The 19372-nt window shown below is 31.0% G+C and overlaps 1 protein-coding gene and 1 non-coding gene across 2 annotated transcripts; both read left to right on the top strand.

The window, feature by feature from the left end:
• The first annotated feature begins 7317 nt into the window (after window positions 1-7317).
• On the top strand, window positions 7318-7390 carry TRNAV-AAC (transfer RNA valine (anticodon AAC)). Its single transcript has one exon. It is a non-coding gene; the product is annotated as a tRNA-Val (tRNA).
• A 3394-nt stretch (window positions 7391-10784) lies between these two features.
• UbcE2M (NEDD8-conjugating enzyme UbcE2M) lies at window positions 10785-16118 on the top strand. Its single transcript, XM_088198585.1, has 4 exons — window positions 10785-10962; window positions 11199-11332; window positions 15126-15293; window positions 15360-16118. Exons 1-4 carry the CDS (start codon window positions 10860-10862, stop codon window positions 15498-15500), a joined length of 546 nt encoding a protein of 181 aa, XP_088054711.1. The 5' UTR covers window positions 10785-10859; the 3' UTR covers window positions 15501-16118.
• Window positions 16119-19372: the final 3254 nt, after the last annotated feature.

Below are 19372 nucleotides of genomic sequence, written 5' to 3'. Positions count from 1 at the left end.
AAAGAAATTCAAAGGGGTCCATTATCAGAATCCACGTCAAAAGCAATATAATCGTGCCGTCGCCGTCGCGGTGGAAACGCTCGGTTATCTAGCGTTCATATTAATACTTTTTATAACTATATTACGACTTACAATAAGTGAAAATCAAATGAAACACACTAAACCGAATTTTAATGCTACGCGCGCTTGCACATTGCTCGACTATTGGGCTTGGGGCTCGTGACGTCACGACACCGTTCAAGTTTAACTATTTGGCCCTTGTATAGACGGTAGTGTTTACCACCCGCATAATTTGTCGGTAATCTATATTGAAAATATTTTATGACTAAATAGTTCATATTGTCATTGTGACGCTTAGTATCATCATCGGTCAATCACATCCCTTTTTAAATCCTGAATCACGTTTCATGCCGCTGAATGCTGAAAGTCTGCTGAATAGTCACTGCGTAAAAAGCTGTTATTTTTTCTAAATTTCGCGACACGCGCGGAAAGTGCGCAGATCTTGTTATTGGCCTCAAAAATAGTTCTAGACCTCGCGGTTTCCGCGAAGCGTTTTCTTTGTTGTGTGAAAATTCGCCTGAAAAAGAAAATTGCGCATCAGTCGTTTAGAAACCGACTGGAAGTGACGCGATAAAGTTTTGCGATACAACGAAAGATAATAACGATGACAACGAAAGACAATGCACGTGCTATTTGAATTAATCAAAATAATTTTACCAGTAATTGTTAGATCGAGTAGTATAAAGTAAATCCTCAAAACTTATATTAGGGGTCTCCAAACTTATTAAGAAGCGAGCTGAACGAAATAAAAAATTCGTAACTCCATTAAAAAAATTCTAGATAAAAGTAACGATATTAAAAATGTTCTGTAATAAAAAAAAAATTTAAAATGGTGGTAATAATAGCAAAATTGCGGTTATTATTCATATAATAAAATTCTATAAAAAATATATGGAGGTCAAACATATTTATTTAATTTAATAGTTATTTTTTTAATGGAGATAAAATTAACTTTTTATTTATATGGAATATAACAATTTTTGTGACCATGATAATTGCCACAGTTTTAATCAGTACGCTATGAAACTTTTGTCAAAACAGCTAAGGCTGTTATCCAGTTTAATTCGCTATTTTGTTTCAAAATGGCTGCTTTACAAAAAATTAGTAGCTTCGTTAAAAAATTCTACAGAAAACAGCGAATAAGCAAAAATTGTTCTTAAAAATAGTTGAAATAAGATTAAAAAAAATTATACATATTTGTATATAGAGAAATTAGCTACTTCGAGAAAGAAACAATAAATCTTCAATCTTTCACATATGAGCATATTATGTGTACAAGATAATAAGGGGCTGTGTCGAATGCTTTTTCTATATCTAACATTAATAATCCTGTACTTCTTTATTTACTTCGGTTTCTATACTTGTTCGTAAATGCTAATGGATACTTTTTCATTTGATAGACGTTCGCTCGGATACGCATTCTGAAAAAAATCAAAATTCTCAGTAAGTCTATGGGTTAAAACTCATTAGTGTTGACGCCTTTAACCAGTTTTTAGCAAATAATTTCGACGTAACCATTATTGGTGGTGCGACGGTGCAAATAAAAAATGGACAAAAATTCCCGTGGTAGTGTGAACGGTCGTTTCAAAAGCCACGTACCGGATAAAATTTTATATCTTTTTTTATTTTTTTATTATCTGAAAAAATATTCCAAGTTCTTACACTGTGGTCAAATAAGTTCGCATTTTCTGAAGTAAAATATAGAGAGAGGAACGTGCAAGATCTTTACAAGAAAAATAACAACTAATGGGGAAAAAATACTTAATTCTTAACATAAAACAAATATTCGAATCAAATCAAATAATTTTGTATTTTAAATCAAAATTCAGCACAATAATTGATTTATAAAAATAGATTTTTAATTATATGTCACTAATTTATAAGATGTATTCGGATGCTCGTCGTCTATTTTAGATCCACGTGCCAATTTTACGTTTGCGGAAGGAAAAATATTTGCGCAGAATTTATTCCACCGAGTCGTCTGGCTCTTCTACAGTAAACTCATAACGAGTTGGCTAAATCGATCGAACAAGTAGCAATCACGAGCAATATTGATAAGAAATTCAATCGTTAAACGCAGCTATTATGCTCCAAGAGAGATTATAGAGCAGTTAGTGGAACTTTCACAATTCTCGAGGTTATTAAAGTATTAAAAAATCGCAGTAGACGCACTTTTTCCTCTGTATTTTGGAAGGTCGTTAATAAAGTAAATAAGAGCGTTGTGCCAAAAGTCGTTGAGCTTGGAACGAACGTCTTTGAATCCATTCACGAGCTTCTAAATATGAACGCAAAATACTTATATTCCAGATTCGTTCTTTTGCGCTGAATGGATAAAAATGTTGCAAATTCCAACCAAATATAACTGTGGAAAAATATTCTCATTCTTTAAAACTTGAGGTTGAACATACAAAGACACTTTTGCAAAACAGTTTCTATTTTAAGTACATATACGTATAATTAAGATTAACCTATAGATATACCTCAAATATACAGCTTATTAATATATCTAAAATATTCGCGTTGCGCGGTTAAATAAACTTCGGTAGTTTATTTAATGAATATTGTAGTTTATTAGAAAAACATCTAAAAATGTTGCTATGCATGCCAAAATGAACTTTATGTTTGGTTAAAAATTGTACTGCATATATTTCTGGTCTAAAAAACTAAAAAAAAATCGCAACCGTTGCAATTTAATAAAAAAAAAACAATTCTTCCAAATCTTCCAAAAGTTCAGCAAATAAAATATCAGTTAATGAGTAAAATTTCACTTTACGTACTTATCTAGTATTGATTACATTAATATGCTTATGTCTTTCATTGAACGGATTAGGCCAAAAGACATTTTAGTATCTAAAGAGTTAATAACTTTTTCGGGGTTATGTATTATTCTTTTTTTTTAATTCTAAGAATATACAAAATTTTAAAATTTAGGAAGGAAGTACGAGTATTACTTATTAGATTTTAATTTTAAGCGTTCAATTGTATTTATCCACAGAGCATACATGCTTCACTATCATTAAATATATTTGTTTAAACCTTTGGGATTCGACAATGTTTTTGTATGTATGAATACTGCCAACTCAATTTATTTTTCACAAAAATGTTTAAATACTAAAATGAAATTAATCTGAAAATATATCTTAGAGAAGTAAGGAAGGCAAAAATATTTATTACTAGAAATAAAAATAATTTAGAAATTAAAAAATTTTTTTTTGTCAATTTTGACCAAAGTAAAAATTTGTAACTCCGTTAAAATTTATATTGAAAAAGTGAACGTATCATCAATTCTATTAGATACATTTAAATTTAAAAAAAAAGCTTTTTTACTTTATTTTTTGTCATTTATATAGGATACAAGGATTTTTGAGTAAGTACACGATAATTGTCGATGTTTTAATTATATCGACATGAAACTAGTTTTAAAAATAGTTCCTGCGAATATCTCATTTGAGTTCGTTAGTTAGTCATGTCCGGCTTATTGTTTCAAAATAGTAATTAATTAAAAAATTGTAGCCCCATTTAAAAAGGATGTGGCTATTTACACTTACTGTAGGTAGGAATTATTGACTATTTGCACCTACTATAAGTACGAATTGTTGGCTATTTGCACTTACACTAGGTAAGTGGTGGTTTTAAACTGATTGTTATCAACAAGACTTGTAAATCCTGTACGCCCCTAGCGAATTTTATATTAGAAAATAGTTGTAGGGCGACACATCAACTGTTAAGGAGATTAATAGTAATTATAATTCAACTATAATTATAATTAGGAAAAATAATATAATTTTTTATTTAATTTTGACAATATTGAAAATTCCAAACTGTGTTTATATATTTAAAAATAATAGAGAAAAAAGTAAACGGACAAATATTATAAACAATAAAAATATTAATGGATAATAAAAAATAAAAACAATTTTTTTTTATTCTCTTTTATATTCATAAATCCTCCTAAATTCTTGTTGCCTTTACCGGACATTATTTTATTTGATAGTACCATAGTTATATTGAAGTAATCTTCAATTTGCGCCATGTAGTTCCGCATGTAGTTATTATGTGCATTTATCTATTTTCTTAGCTCTACAACAGTCAACTCCATCTAATTTAGAATTGCGTGAACTTTTTTCAAAATGTTCACTTTCACCGCACTAATCACAAACTTTCAAACCCATCAATGACATTTTGTATTGTCCATTAAGTGGATAAGTGCTAAATCGTATCGCGTTTTCCACACACATGCTATAGACACGAAGTTTTTCAGTTACGTGTTTGACGATGATTCAAGGTCTCCCTCGGTTCGACGATGATCCAACTCGTAATCATATTATATGGTTTCGTGCCGTATGAAATTTTGTGCAATTACACCGAACGAGTGTGACGAGCTGATTGATTGCGATTGAGCCAGCGAAGTTACGTTGAGCTGGTCGTGTGCCGCAACAACCTGAAGAAGTCGGCGGTACCTCTTGGCACACCGTCGTCGACTTCCTCGTTTCCACACGCGTTTTTACCAACTTTCCGTTGCTACCGTCGTCATTGTGCCTAAAACTAACGGAAATGACGATAAGTACGTTTGAGGTTGGTCAAAAATGGTTCATGAACAGTTGATTGGTTTTCATTGTTCATAATAAAATGATATCAAGCAAGCAACTGAAAACATTTTTAATATCTTTCGGGAGTATACCGAAACATAAATGAAAGAACGTTTTATTGCTGAAGTATATAAAATAAAATTTTATTTTTTAAAGCTTAGTCTAATCCAGAAGCGGAATTAGTAGTTCTAGATGAAGTTCATAAAAGAAGTGCTTTAGTATGGCTGAGTTTTGACTTATACTTTATAATTGTTTTCTTCATCATCTTCAGGATATTTTTTTCCTAGGGGGAAATATTTAAAAGACTATCCAAACAGCATTGCTGATTAAAACGTTTTTATGTAGCAAAACGTTGTTGGCAGCTAAAGCAAAAAACAAACATTCATAACTATTGGTTTCTGAACGTAGCGCCGATATAATTAACAAGTATCATATTAATGATTAATGATTTTGCTTCAAAATAGTAAAAAGACAAGGAGTTAGGGCTGATTTACACGCTGCCAGTTGCTGGCATGCCAGTTGTAAGTTGACACTGACACGCGACGACTGGCATTCCAGTCCACTGGTGCCTTACCGTTTACATAGTGCCAGCAACTGAAAGAATTATTGTTAAGAAAAAGCGCCACTAACCTTGCGTTAGTACGGTAGTGTGGTGGTAGCTGGCGTGCCAATAAAACAAAAATATTGGCGTGCCAGTGGCGCATTGGCTTTTCCAGTGACTGGCGTTAAGCGTTTACACGGTGCTAGTCGCTGGCATCCAATGACTGGCAACTTTGGCTAGCGCCGACTAGCATTATGTAAATCAGCCTTTAGGTTATATTAATAATATGACAAATGATTTTATTTATTTTGACGTTTACATTTTTTTATTTTGGCCATAACAGATTTTTCTGTTATGGCCAAAATAAAAATATATAGTAAATATTTTAATGGCGCATTAAATTACGAAAAGTGGAAGTAAGATATTAGTTATCTAAAAATAAACAATATACAATACCAATGATTAAAGAACATAAATACATTAATTATTTACACAATAGATGTATTGCAGATAAATCCCCCCCCACTGATGAGATATTAAACGATAACGACGTTGAAACATGTTTTAATGTAATTTTTCAGTAATTACAAAAATCCAATAGCTACTATAGCGGAAGAAGCAACCGAGCATGAAACATGTGAAATAGCCATCGATATTTTAATGTCCACCTTAATGTTATTAAATTTTAGAAGATTAGTAATAAAATTTGCAAATCAGTTCCTGTAGAATATTCCAAAGTCATCGAATTATAATTTATAATTATAATATATTTCACATCGCTTATTGCGCACACTTTTAGGCCGACAAACGTTTGTGCAAAAAGTCGTTTGCCAAATAGGATACGGTTACTTTGCCCTTATTTCATACATTTTTTCTCCCTTCCATAACGATATTTAAAAGTTTTTAACGCCTTTCCGGAGTTGAATAAATATTATTCACCGAACAAGTAGAACGATCAATAAAGCTTTCATATAATTATGATATAATACGATGATTTAACAGCAATTGTTGCATAATTGAATGATTGGCCCAAAAGCTCGGTTTCTGGAGCGAAAAAATGAAAGGTGTACGTTCGTACGAATTTCCGGAAGTGGACCGAAGCGTCAGTATCGCGCAACTATGATGCGTAATTTGCAATTTGTTAATTGGATATAAGCGATTAAAACACGGCCTTATCTCTATAGAGTGTATATTATTTTTAAATATTTATTTTTTATTTTTACGGGTTTGCGTGATTATATACAGGGTTGTAAATTTAATGCAATGTATGAAAATTCCCTTTTTAAATACTATCTATTACTTTTTTATAGAAGTAAATGATTTTCTTTGTGCCAAATCCTCGTGTTCATGTCGTTGACTCTTGTCCAATTTTACAGCTTCTCCCTTGAAATCCAGGTTTCATCAAAAGCACAAAGCGCGAATTTCGGGAACTGACCGCTGAGTTATATTTGGATTTATGCCGAACAAAGACGCATTTCGTACTCCTTGAAGTGATGCCAACAAACTTCTCTCAGTTGACCTATCAGTAATGATACACAAAAACGCTACTATAAAATTTGAAATACGCTACTGTAAATGCTCTCTTGAATCTATCATCATTAATAATGGTTAAAAAATTGCTAGGATCTTGGACTTATTAACGATTTTCAACGATATAAAACGTTATAAAATCCCGTTTTGGACGAAATCCAAGTAAAAGCTCCGAAATTAGACTTGCTCCGTAAACACACATTTGTATATACATGCATATGTAGAAGTAAGTAGTCTGAAACAGCTCTGGTTTTTCCGATAAGTCACGAGTAAGCAATTTTGCTTACAGGGGTTTCTTTGTCTTGTAATCAAATGTAAACCAGCATTTCTTCATTAGGTTTTTGTCAGAGTACTGAATGAAAAGTGCAGATAATTGTAGATAAATTATTCAATAGCACTTTTTCGATGTTGTTTGTTTAGCTACATTATATTTTGAATAATTAAAAATATTTTTTTCAATATTTTATCAACTATATTCGAGTTGAAGTATATTCGGGAAAAATATGATACTTAAATTATGTACATTTTTTTTGTTACAATAGTGAAATACTTTTCAATTAACTTGATATGTAACAAAATTGTGTAGCAACCTCAGCTGTTTCCGTGGTGTAGTGGTTATCACATCCGCCTAACACGCGGAAGGTCCCCGGTTCGATCCCGGGCGGAAACACTTTTTTGTTCTTTTAGGTTTAATTTTATATAGTATTATTTTTATGAACAAATAAAATAATGTTAATTAAATAAATAAAATAATTGTATCACAATGTAAAAATAAAACACATTTTTGTTCTTAAAAGTTAGATTTAATTTTACATCTTATTTTTATGAAATAAGTAAAATAGTGTTAATTAAATGTAAGTTTATCGTATCATAATGTATAAATAAAAACATAAATTGATCAGTTTTGAATTTTATGATAAAATAGAGAAAGCACGCGTCGTTACATGCAATCTAAATCAAAGTGGTTTAAGTCATGACTATAATAAAATTTTAAATGAAGCAAATGTTACCCGCTTAAAAATAATCAAAAAGAGCTAACATATATACAAAAGAAATTTTCGATTCAAACCCTTTCAGCGTGGATGGCTTCTATAGTTGTCATCAAAAAATCGCCAGTACTCATTAGGCACCTAAAGGTAATATAAAACTTTGAGCCTAATAATATGGTTATTTAGTATAATTTAAGGCTGTAAGTTACTTGAATTTATTGAACCATAATATTTTAAAAATGTGGCATAAATAGAAGCCCTTCACATATTAAAAAATGCTTAATTAAATTGTGAGAAAAATATTATTTGTCGGATTTATTATAGATAAATATCATTATACTAGATAAAACATAAAGGTCTGAGCAAGTGGTTAATTTTGGTTAATTCCCTACAATTAAAACCATTGATTTAAATTAGGAAGAAGAAAAAAAACAATTTATTAGCAAAGCATTCCAAAGTTGAATAAATCAATAATTATACTTGATCCTAAATTATATTTCAATTTACAAAAACGTTTCTTATTTTGCCAATTTAATATCCTGCTCAAAATTATGTTATATTTCGGCATTGTAAAATGATTTTGATGTGGCTGCAATGGCGTTGCCGAGCTTATTGCCGTTTAACGACTTCATTCATTGCGTTAGGGAGGGGGTATCGTCAGGAGCTTAGATGCAACGATAATATGTCACATTTTGAACACTTATGTCTTCGAAACTAATAATCTTCGAGCAATAAATAATACATTATAAGATAGCTTATAGAGTCATATTTATTAAAAAAAAAACAATCAATACGCTACAATAGTGTAGTGTTATAAGTTAAAGCTAAATTTTCCACAATTTGGTTTTGATGTGCTTTGTTTTAAGATTGCTAATTAATGAATAAATATTTATAGCAATTATCTCCCCCCTGCATTCCATAGCTAATGGACATAAGTAATAAAACTATATCAATAGTAATTATTAAAGGCAAAAAAATTGAAATGTTACGAAAATACAGGGAAAATTACTACAAAAACCGGCAAAAGTTGATGAAACTGCTAAAGAAGAGTAAGCTGAATCTAAAAATGCCCGCTAAATCATCAACAGAAAGATCATGCGAATTTAGGGAGCGTCAAAGATCCGCACACCTTGAATCGAAAATCGGTATATTTTAACAATTTTATTATTTTTAAACATGTTTTCGTTTAGCTCTTGTCGATACTGTTGGTGTTTAGACTTTGTAATTTTGTTTTGTATTGCCCAGTTATTTAATAGTATAAAAGCCACTAGCTAGATTATAAAATTGTTTTAGATTCAAAGGTAGAATTGGTTTACACGATTCTATCAACAAGTACCTTTATTTTCTACGTGACTAAAGTTCCTTAATATTTTTACTATCCTGACTGGTGGATGACCACCCTAAATCTTTTTGTTCCTGGAAGTAGTTTAGCTGTTAATTTTTTTTTTTTTAATTATATGGTAGGTATTATTATAACACCTGACTGAAACTGGGAATTCTGGGTTTATGTGATATTTATTTTATTAATGTTAACTATTGTATTTCAACTACTAATTATTGTGTTTTTATTAATATTTTTTATGAAATACAAATTTCAATTCTACTGCGGTAATCGTACCCATGGCGCTACATATACAACCAAATTAGATATCTCGTTAAAATATTAAATTTTATTATTGCAGAACCTAAAATTGGAAACGGCAACGAAACTTTTGCCGATGTTAATACAATTGAATGTAAAGTTAAGGTAAATAAAATATAATATAACATTCATAAAATTTATGATCTCAAATATTGAAGATATTTGAATAGACAATGTAGACAATTTGTTGGAAATAGGTTATATATACACTATTTACATATTGTGTATTACTATATTTTCATATATTTAAATACTTGATTTTATTTTATGATTTTAGAAATGCGTAATGTGAAAGACAATTAAAGTAAATACTGTAGATGTGGATATTTTATCTCACCAATCTTATGCTTTTTATCAGTTTGAATGTAATGAATGTGGAAAAGCATTCCTAACCAAAGCCAATCTATTAAGGCATATGAAAGTTCACAGTGATTCTTATGACTAAAAATGTAAAAAATGAAAAATTAATACTCAAATACATATAAGTTTAAACTTTCACAGTATATAAATGTAAAATATGTGGAAGAGCATTCAAATCAAAGTGCAATCTTTTCATGCACATGAACTTTCTTAATAATACTTGTGACTAAATGTGAAAAATGTGAAAAAAAATCATATCATAAGATATGTAGATATGTGAATGTGTGTTATATTACATATTCACTTTTGTGCTAATTACCAAGTACCTTAATTATTTATTTATATTTTTCCGCGGAGTATTTTTTTTATTAGGAAATTAGAAAAATTGCACTGAAGCGGCTTCCATAAATTATATCACAGGTTTTTCGTAAATTTTTTACCCCCTCCCCCATGTCACAAAATGTCACAAGATGTCTTTAAGCTAGATTCCTGTTCGTTTCACACTATCACGATTCCTCTTATTCACTTATCCTATATCAACCTGTGAAATAATTTATGTAAGCCGCTTTATTGTGCCTGTGCTTGACTTTTCATGACATGACAAGTCAAGTAGAGTACCGACCTGCGTAAACTGTCGGTGTGAGACAAAGCACACATGAGGAAAAAGAAACAGTGCTTATTATTAATAAAGCCTGCCATCTATACGTAGGTAAGATAAACCAACAACTTTGTGCTCCTGCGAATATGTTGAAAAGGTAATACATATATATTCTGGGATGATGTTCAATGCATGACAAACCACTTAAATTAAGGACAGTCTCGCACACTCCAGAAATTCTGTTCACTTTTTGTATAATGCTAAATAAATATATTTTATTTTTTTCTCTTATTAGTTATTAGATTATTCGAATTTAAAAAAATAAAAAGGTTATTTATTATTAAATTGAAAAAAGCGATGTTACTAATGCACGTAATAATTTTATGCTTGCTTTATAAGGGCTAACGTTGTATGTTAGCTCTCACAGTAGCGTCTCACTTAGCACTTCAAGTTCAGAGTCATCTCTCGGCGTGGTGTGTAGGCATAGATCCGTGTGAGGTTGTCAGCGGGTTTTCGGGCGAGAGTGCGGAGCGTCCGATCAAACGGAGCCATGATCAAGCTTTTCTCGCTTAAGCAGCAGAAGGAGGAGGAAGGAGGCCCTCGTGCTCACCCCAGGCACCGATCTTCGGCCGCGCAGCTGCGCATCACCAAAGGTGCGTTATCGCCACTCAGCTGATCGACAAAGACATCGCTAGCTTTCTTCCGCTCGGCCACCTTCCGACCCGCTCAATCGTCTCGCGCCCCTTTCTCGCGCTTCGCTGCGTGTCGCCATCCCCGCGCCCTTCTCTTCGCGAGCGCTCCGTCGTGGTACTTTCCAATTATCAAATAATTGGACAGTCATCCGCGTTCGATTACTTCATAATCTACTCACTGCTAATCTCTATTTCAGATATCAACGAACTGAACCTTCCTAAGACGTGCAGTACCGAATTTCCAGATCCAGACGATTTGTTAAACTTCAAACTCATCATCTGCCCAGACGAAGGCTTCTACAGAGGGGGCAGATTCGTTTTTAGCTTCAAAGTTAGTACTCTTCTTCACCGAACACTACCTGCATATGAAACCATTGTTACGGTTTTCAAAAATCGATTTATTTTAATAACAAAAAATATTACATTATGAAATGTTAACCCTTTCACTTAAACAAGTAAAAATCCTGTGTTGTCTTGTTGAGCAAATACATTTTATCGTAAAAATTGATTGCAGAAAATAATTTGTTTCACTGAGAGATTTGTATTGTCAACGATTAATTAGCTTTCTTCAATTTAAAAGGCATGACGATGTTTCAATAAAAAAATCAACACATCCAATGAATAGGCAATGAAAGAGTTGAGCCAAAAATACCGGAAGAATGTTACGAGCCAATCAATTTATTTATATCGTTTTTCACTATCTATACTGAATTTTTATAGAGCTTTTGCAATGCATGAAAATAATACACTTATAAAAAAATGTAAGGATATTTAAAAAATAATCGTTATTTTAATTTTAATCATCTAAAAAAAATTCGACTTTCTGGTGGTAAATGCATAATTAAAAAGTGTTTTTTCTTTAAGAAAACAACATTCCTCGTGACTAGGTTTTGCGATACCGGTAGTACTGATTCTGGTAATACCAGTATTGGGGCAAAAACGACCTTCAATACTATCGGTATTAGAAAATGAAATACCAGTACTACCAGAAAAACAATTATTTTTTATATTTGTTGAAAATTATGTATCAATAGCTAAGAGCTACGAAAATAACGATGCCCATATTGCTGGAAAGAAGAAACTGAGAATAAATGTAAAGAATTAGCCTAGTTAGTGTTATTGGCTTAGAACAATATGCAGTATTTACGTATTTCTTATTCTATAATATTCACATAAATCTTTTAAAAATAAATATTTTTTGGACATTCTAAAATAAATATTAATTGTGCAAACACTAAAATAAAAACATAAAAATAAATCACATAAATGTCACAATCATCAGTCACATAAATCTGTTTTTAAAAAAATGTGTTGCTTTTTAACAACAAATTTACAATTTTGTATAAACTCTTTTCTCATAAGACTCTTTCAGATAATCATAACTGATGAAAATTTATGAGTAATATAGGAATATATTTTATTGGAATTAATTAGCTAGTGGTGCTGTGGCCCCTGGTATAAAATCGATAAAAGATTATGTTTTTCTAGACCTATTGTTCCAAAATAAAAAAAGATTTGCGGCATGCATTTTTAAAAATATTTTCTCATGACTACGTAATGAATGAATGAAAGTGAAGAAATAAATGGGACAAAATTTTTTTCTATACAGTCGTCTTATTGCTTTTTATTGGTACTTGTAGATAATACAATAAAGGATCAGCGCATAAAGTATTTTTAGAAGTACCTGAATGTAAGGAAGATTGTGTAAACACTTTCTAATGTTTGAAGCACGAAATATTCATTAATCGTCAAACAAATAATTAGTCATAAATGTCGGCAACTTAAATTAAAATTTGACCTGCTTGCTTATTATATTTCCCAAAAAAATAATAATATAAAGACGACAATAGTTATTATACTTCGTTTCATTTAACAGTCACTTGGAGGCTTATCTCGTATTTTACAAGTCCGCTTGAGCCGAGTAAAGTTGTCATATACGTTCCAACTATATAATTTTTATTCCGACACTCGCAGCGCGTGGACTTCTTCACATTTTTATCACTATACATACGTAAATGATAACTATTGATTTTGATAGCTAATAACTTTCACTATTTCAACATAAAAAATATATAGTAACATTTCTAATTTCTCTTAATTTGTTTAAAATATAGAAAGGAGTAATGATAAGTATATCGAACTTATATCTGCATCTTGTACATCAGAGCAAATTGGTGGAGGGTACACCTAAAGTTGTCATCTCTCTTTCACTTATGAATAATGACTGAATAGATACACCTCAAAGTGACTCTGTTAAAAGAAACGGAGTATGCATCTTTATTTAATATCTTCAAAGAAAATGTTCCAACTCTCAAATCCTTGGATTTTTTCGCAAAAATCGCAAACATGTATTAACATTCAACTGTATATTACAGCATAAATTTAGCAATAAAGCATTCAATTTCACTTAACAATGTTTAAAGATACTTTACATGACAATTAGGTATAGTTGTAATTTAATTGTAACGAAATAAAAAAACAATTCAAAATCAACAAGTCACAAAACATAATTACCTCTACTGGATGTAAATATAGTAAACATTAAAAGTGGTAATAATATTTTAAAATATTTAACACATCGAAACAATAAATGTCGGGGTATTTAAATGCTTTGGTTTTGCGAATCAATAAACATTTTTTTTAAGTAATAATAATGTCAATACCTGTAATATTGGTATTGACTGTTTTTTCTCTCGATAATACTGGTATTATTCGCGGTGTTTTGTTTTATATTTATATCGCGGTATTGTTATTAATTCCGGTAATAATGCAATCCCTACTTGTGACTTAATAAATTTACCTAGAATAATTTTGACTTATATAAACACAATTTTTTTTAAATAACTTTCTACTTAACTTACCGTAGATCTATCTGCAACGAAGTTCTAAAGTGTACTGAATACTTAAACTATTTTGTTAAGCTTCCTAGTGATAACAATTTTCAGCTTTCTATTTATTTTTCTCTTATAGTAAATCTAAGATTTTCAACTAATAGATAGTCATAAATCAATGTCACCGCTAAAGGTTATTGCAGTGCACATCTTGAGAAATCTTCTATTCCTTTAAACTCTAAAATGGGATGAAATTTCAAGAAGTGCGTTTATGTCGGCTTAATTTTGATATTTTGCGCTCAAATTAAATAACCCATTACATCGTTACAGTCCACGTTATTTTTAAGCTTAAGAAAATGATCAATACAGGTTGCCCTGCTCCAGATTTAATTCTCGATTAGTCTATCCACTTTTGAGGTACATAAAGTAGCGTGGAGGACAGTAGTCCTCCACTTTATTTTTTTTCATTTTTTCATTTTTACTTATTCTATATAAAACCTTGTGTATTACATTGGAGAAAAGACAAAGAAGTTCGTCTAAACCTCATGTTTTTAATTAATGTCTAAAAAAATTAAACTTTACTGATGGGAATATATCGACTTTTACTATGTTGGCGAAAATCACCAGATCCGAAGTCATCTTTGAAGAAAGAATTAGATATATTGTTAATGTTAATGTTAATTCGGAATATAATGCTTATGAAATTTTTGATTAAATATACTCATTGTTTCTGTTATAAATTGTAAATTAAATATCTAAAGTTGGAGAAGGCGTTGCTATATATCTTCACAATAAATAGGTTCTTTGTAAAATTTTGTCATTAATGTATTCTTATTAATTTCACTGATTGGCTCCTCGTGTTCTTCTGGTTCATTTTGCTCAACTTTTTCATTACTTATTCATTGTACATGCTAATATTTTTTTTTTTGTAATAGTATAATGTATATTTAACCTTTTTGACATGGTGCTGTTTTTACGCGAGTGTCCCAACGACGTGGGTATTCTCTAGACTTTGACATCTACGTTTCAATATTTTTAATCGCTCATTAGTATGTTATGATAATGAGGATTTATACGATCTAAATAAATACACAAACTATTTTGATCGTATTGCAAATATTATGACATATCAATCGCAAGTGTAAACAATAGCAGCGTACACTCGTGTGTATAAAGCTCTATAATGTAGTAACATTTTACTGATAAGTATATTTATAAAGAATTGAGATGATTTTATATTTGTTCCCGTGTTTTTGATCGTGCATTATTAATATTTTTGTTGTTGAATTTTAGGTTGGCCCCAATTACCCGCACGAACCGCCGAAAGTTAAATGTGAAACGTCAGTCTACCATCCAAACATTGATCTCGAAGGCAACGTCTGTCTGAACATTTTACGCGAAGACTGGAAACCCGTACTCACCGTCAACTCTGTCGTTTACGGCTTACAATACCTCTTTTTGGTACGAATTTCACTGTAATAACTTATTCTGAATTGTCTCGACTCTAATTTTTACGTCGACTTTCAGGAGCCGAATCCCGAAGATCCGTTAAACAAAGAAGCTGCCGAAGAGTTACAGAACGCCCGTAGGTTATTCGAACAGCACGTCCAGAAAGCGATACGCGGAGGCTACGTCGGTTCATATTATTTCGAGAGGTGTTTAAAGTGATCCTAACAATCTTGTTCCATCATGTCATCGACAAAGTAATCGCTAATCAACAAACGTGAGCAAAGAACTGTCGACGTGCGCGTGCGCGCTCAACTGTCACGGTTGTAGCTTTCAAAGCACTTAACCGTTTCGCTGAAACCCTTTAAAAATATGATTATAGTGAAATAACGCAAATAACCTATTTAAAACAAAATGATAATTCATCGTGGTGAAAGTTGATATTTTTACTTCTTATATTGATATTTATGTTCTTCGTAACTTTATATTTATTATTATTTTTGTATATCTGCGTATGTTACGAAGCGAAAAGTTTGTGTAATGTAATATTGACATAATTGTATCGATGGTAATGTGAATGTATTTATAATTTCTTCGGTAAACATAACAGTATGTTTATTTAGTTTACGCGTGTTGGATTGATTCAATTAAACTGAAGTACATAATGTTTAAATTTTGATTCTGATTAAAGAAAGTATCTGTATTATCTCATTCTTAAGTTCGTAATTAAATTACTTTTAATTGAACATCCAACTCGTTTTTATTTTAATTTCATATCTGATAATATGTATGAATGAACTAGAAAAATAAACATATTTGATACAAACCATTACAAAAAAATCATATTTTACAAGACAGAATTTTATTTTTCTCATATCAATTTACTTGTTTATTATATCAATTAATGCGTAATAACCTAATGTAAAATATTTTAATGCTTCCCATATTATAGATAAGAGCTGATGTTATTGAAAACATTCACATTAAAATTTTCCTTAAAAAGACACCAATTATTGAGATAAGAAAATAATGAATTATTTAACATGTATTAAAACTTTGATATATTGTTTAAAAATTATTTATTTATATTCTCAGTGAAGTGTATGATATATACATATATTTGTATTTATAAATATTATTTACTTTTCCCAGTATAAAGAAATATTGGATTCATCGTAAAAGTAAATTCAAATTTCAACGAAAATTTGTGAGATTAAAAATCAAATATTGTTATACATGTATATGTATTCATTGACAAGTCAGTGCTTTCAAGCTTTTAATTTTAAAAATAAAATTCAGATTTAATATATTTGATTTCAAACAATGCCATACTGTTTTTCTTTAGCAAAGTTGAGTCATTTATTTTAATGTGCTATGGAATATTTAAACTGAAAGGAGACTTGTGTGGTATTCGAATCGGAACAAAAGTTGTATTATACAGATACATTTGAACTAATAACTATTAGCTGGGGTGTCAGCAAAAACTAGGTGGCAATCGACACACTATATTTATATATATATCGCTCTTTCAGGACCTATTTTTGTGTGGGTGAGCGAGATAGACAAATATTGAAATTTTATTTTTCAAATGACACAAATGCTTAAGTAATTTATTGTACTTTCTTGGTTGGTTTTCATATATAAAAATGGTCACCGATTTGTCGAATAGTATGAAATTTTTGTTAATATTTTCTTAAATATGAACAGATTTGTATAGAGCAAATCGTTTGAAAGTAAAAAATTAGCAGCGAAAATATGATGAAATATTTAGATTCTGTATATCAACAAAAACCAAAAATGAAGAAAGTTACAGTGTATTGTGTATGAAAGTTTTGGCACAAAACTTCACGCTGGTGCTTATCGTGACCAGTGGTGTAGTGCTAAATTAAATAGTGCCAGAGCGCTCATTTTGACCTAACACATCCCCGTGCACCGTTATGCATGTATATATATATGTACATATATGATTTTCATTATGGAATTCTAGTAACACTGTACGGCAACACATTCCTTGGCGGATTTCAACGGGAAGACAACGGTCAGCGGGGCCATGTTGTTCAAACTATAATTTTTGTGTACAAATGTATGAACACGAACCAGTTCAGTGTGCCTTTCTAAACCACGCGGTAGCAGGAGCGCATACTGAGTAAACAGGTACATGAAGCTGACAAATAATTTATTATTTTAATAAGCTAGAAAGTTATTTTTTTCGTAATTACTGAAATTTATGCTTGAATACGAATCACTAGAGTCGCGTCAAAGCGTATACTAAAAAAGCACTACTCCAAACTACCGTTTTGTGTACAAATTTATTAACACGAACTGGTTTAGTGTGCCTTTTCAATCACGCATACTGAGTGATCAGGTCGCATTTGTCTTTTAATTATTGGAAAAGTTATTTTTTTATTAATTTCTGCAATATAGAATTATTTTTCAAACAAGCAAAAATTGTCAATTTAACACAAAATGCGTGATTTTAAGGGACTTAAGTGTATTTGTTAGCTTAACTATCAAGAGGCCGCAATATTTTCATTTCAAATGCACGCAAACACACATTTTCGCAATAAAACACTAACTGTTTTTTACATATAATAATATTAAAAAATAAATTATACAAAACATATCTATAAAAATTAAACCTAAATTACTTAAAATAAAACATATATCTATAGACATATAAGATACTAAAATAGCAAATTAGAAAAATTCTTAATGTCTGGCAATCCGAGCATTTTATTACTTTATGCGACACAGCTATGTGACAAATAAAACACGATACACGCGTAATTTTATTACTAGAACAAAGCTACACGTACAGATAATAGTACTAGTAATAATGGACAAAGACGATGTAGGAAGATCTTCGGGGGCTAAAGTCTTCACGAATAAATCTATCGCAGATTTTTGCAGTTTATGCAAATAAACGTTCTCCTGCCGTTCAATCACAGTTTTTTTTATTAAATCTACCGACAGGAAGCGTATGAAATACTTTAGACGGTATCGATCGTTGATTCGCCACTCAGAATATTTATGGATCCATGTCTTATAGGCATTGAAAGCCGTAATATCAATATGCATAAATATTCTGCATATTATTTGTAAGCAAAAATATTCAAAATTCAACTCCGCCTTTTGTTCTGTTATAAAATTTAATCACTGGTGGCCGTTTGCTTTTGCTGCCTTTACTACATGTGTTTAAACTGAGCAACAGAACCGTGTGATTTGACAAGCACGTGTTATCAGCAAAACCAAACACACTACTATACAGTTCATTTAACTTATCCCTTAAGAACTCCTTCGGTATTGACGTACTGCGCTTTGACGTAGCTCTTCCGACGACAGGCAAACAAATACTGACACACGATTGAAATGCCGTCTGATGCGTGCGCCAGAGCGAGTAATAGTGTTAGGCAGCTTGCCCTAGCTCTCTCGTTCTGTCATACGCTCTTGAGCAACTCGCTCGCACACGTATACGCGAGTCCATGCGAGTGAAAAAGGGATATACTTACTCACCTCTCTCTTGTAATATGTATTCACTGACAAAACGGTATATCATAAGCGCATGAAAGTTAAAAATGTTTTTGATGACATTTTTTAGCTCCGCCAACATCCCTAAATGAAAAATAAATTCCCAGATGAACATTTTTTTATTGTTTTCATTTGATATTTTCATAATCTGATCATCTTACTGAATGCACAAAAATTTTCTGAGACCTGGGGGTCTCAGGCAGGCCATGCGCCTGAAACACGATGCGAAATAATGATTTAGAATTATTAACTGATTTATAATATTAAGATGACCAGATTTTGAAAATATCAAAGAGGCACACTAAAATTAAAAAGGCTATTTTATATTTTTTTATTCAAGAAGGACAAATTTCTGCAGGAGTTAAAAAAAAAGAAAAGGACAAACATTTTGATGATGATGGCTGGTCACCTTAATAATATCAAAATTTATATTATTTTTAACTTATAATTAAAGTATTTAAAATAATATAAATATATATTTTGAAATTATTACATTGATTTATTTTTAAATATCTCGTTCGTCACGTTTCAATGTTGCTATCCACAAAAGCCGGGGTGGCAACGTT

The sequence above is a fragment of the Plectrocnemia conspersa genome, unplaced genomic scaffold (genome assembly GCF_051122295.1).
Source record: "Plectrocnemia conspersa isolate PC_06_02 unplaced genomic scaffold, ASM5112229v1 ptg000011l, whole genome shotgun sequence".
NCBI lineage: Eukaryota > Metazoa > Arthropoda > Insecta > Trichoptera > Polycentropodidae > Plectrocnemia > Plectrocnemia conspersa.
Note: the sequence above shows the minus strand (reverse complement) of the source record. Positions and strands in the feature narration are given on the sequence as shown.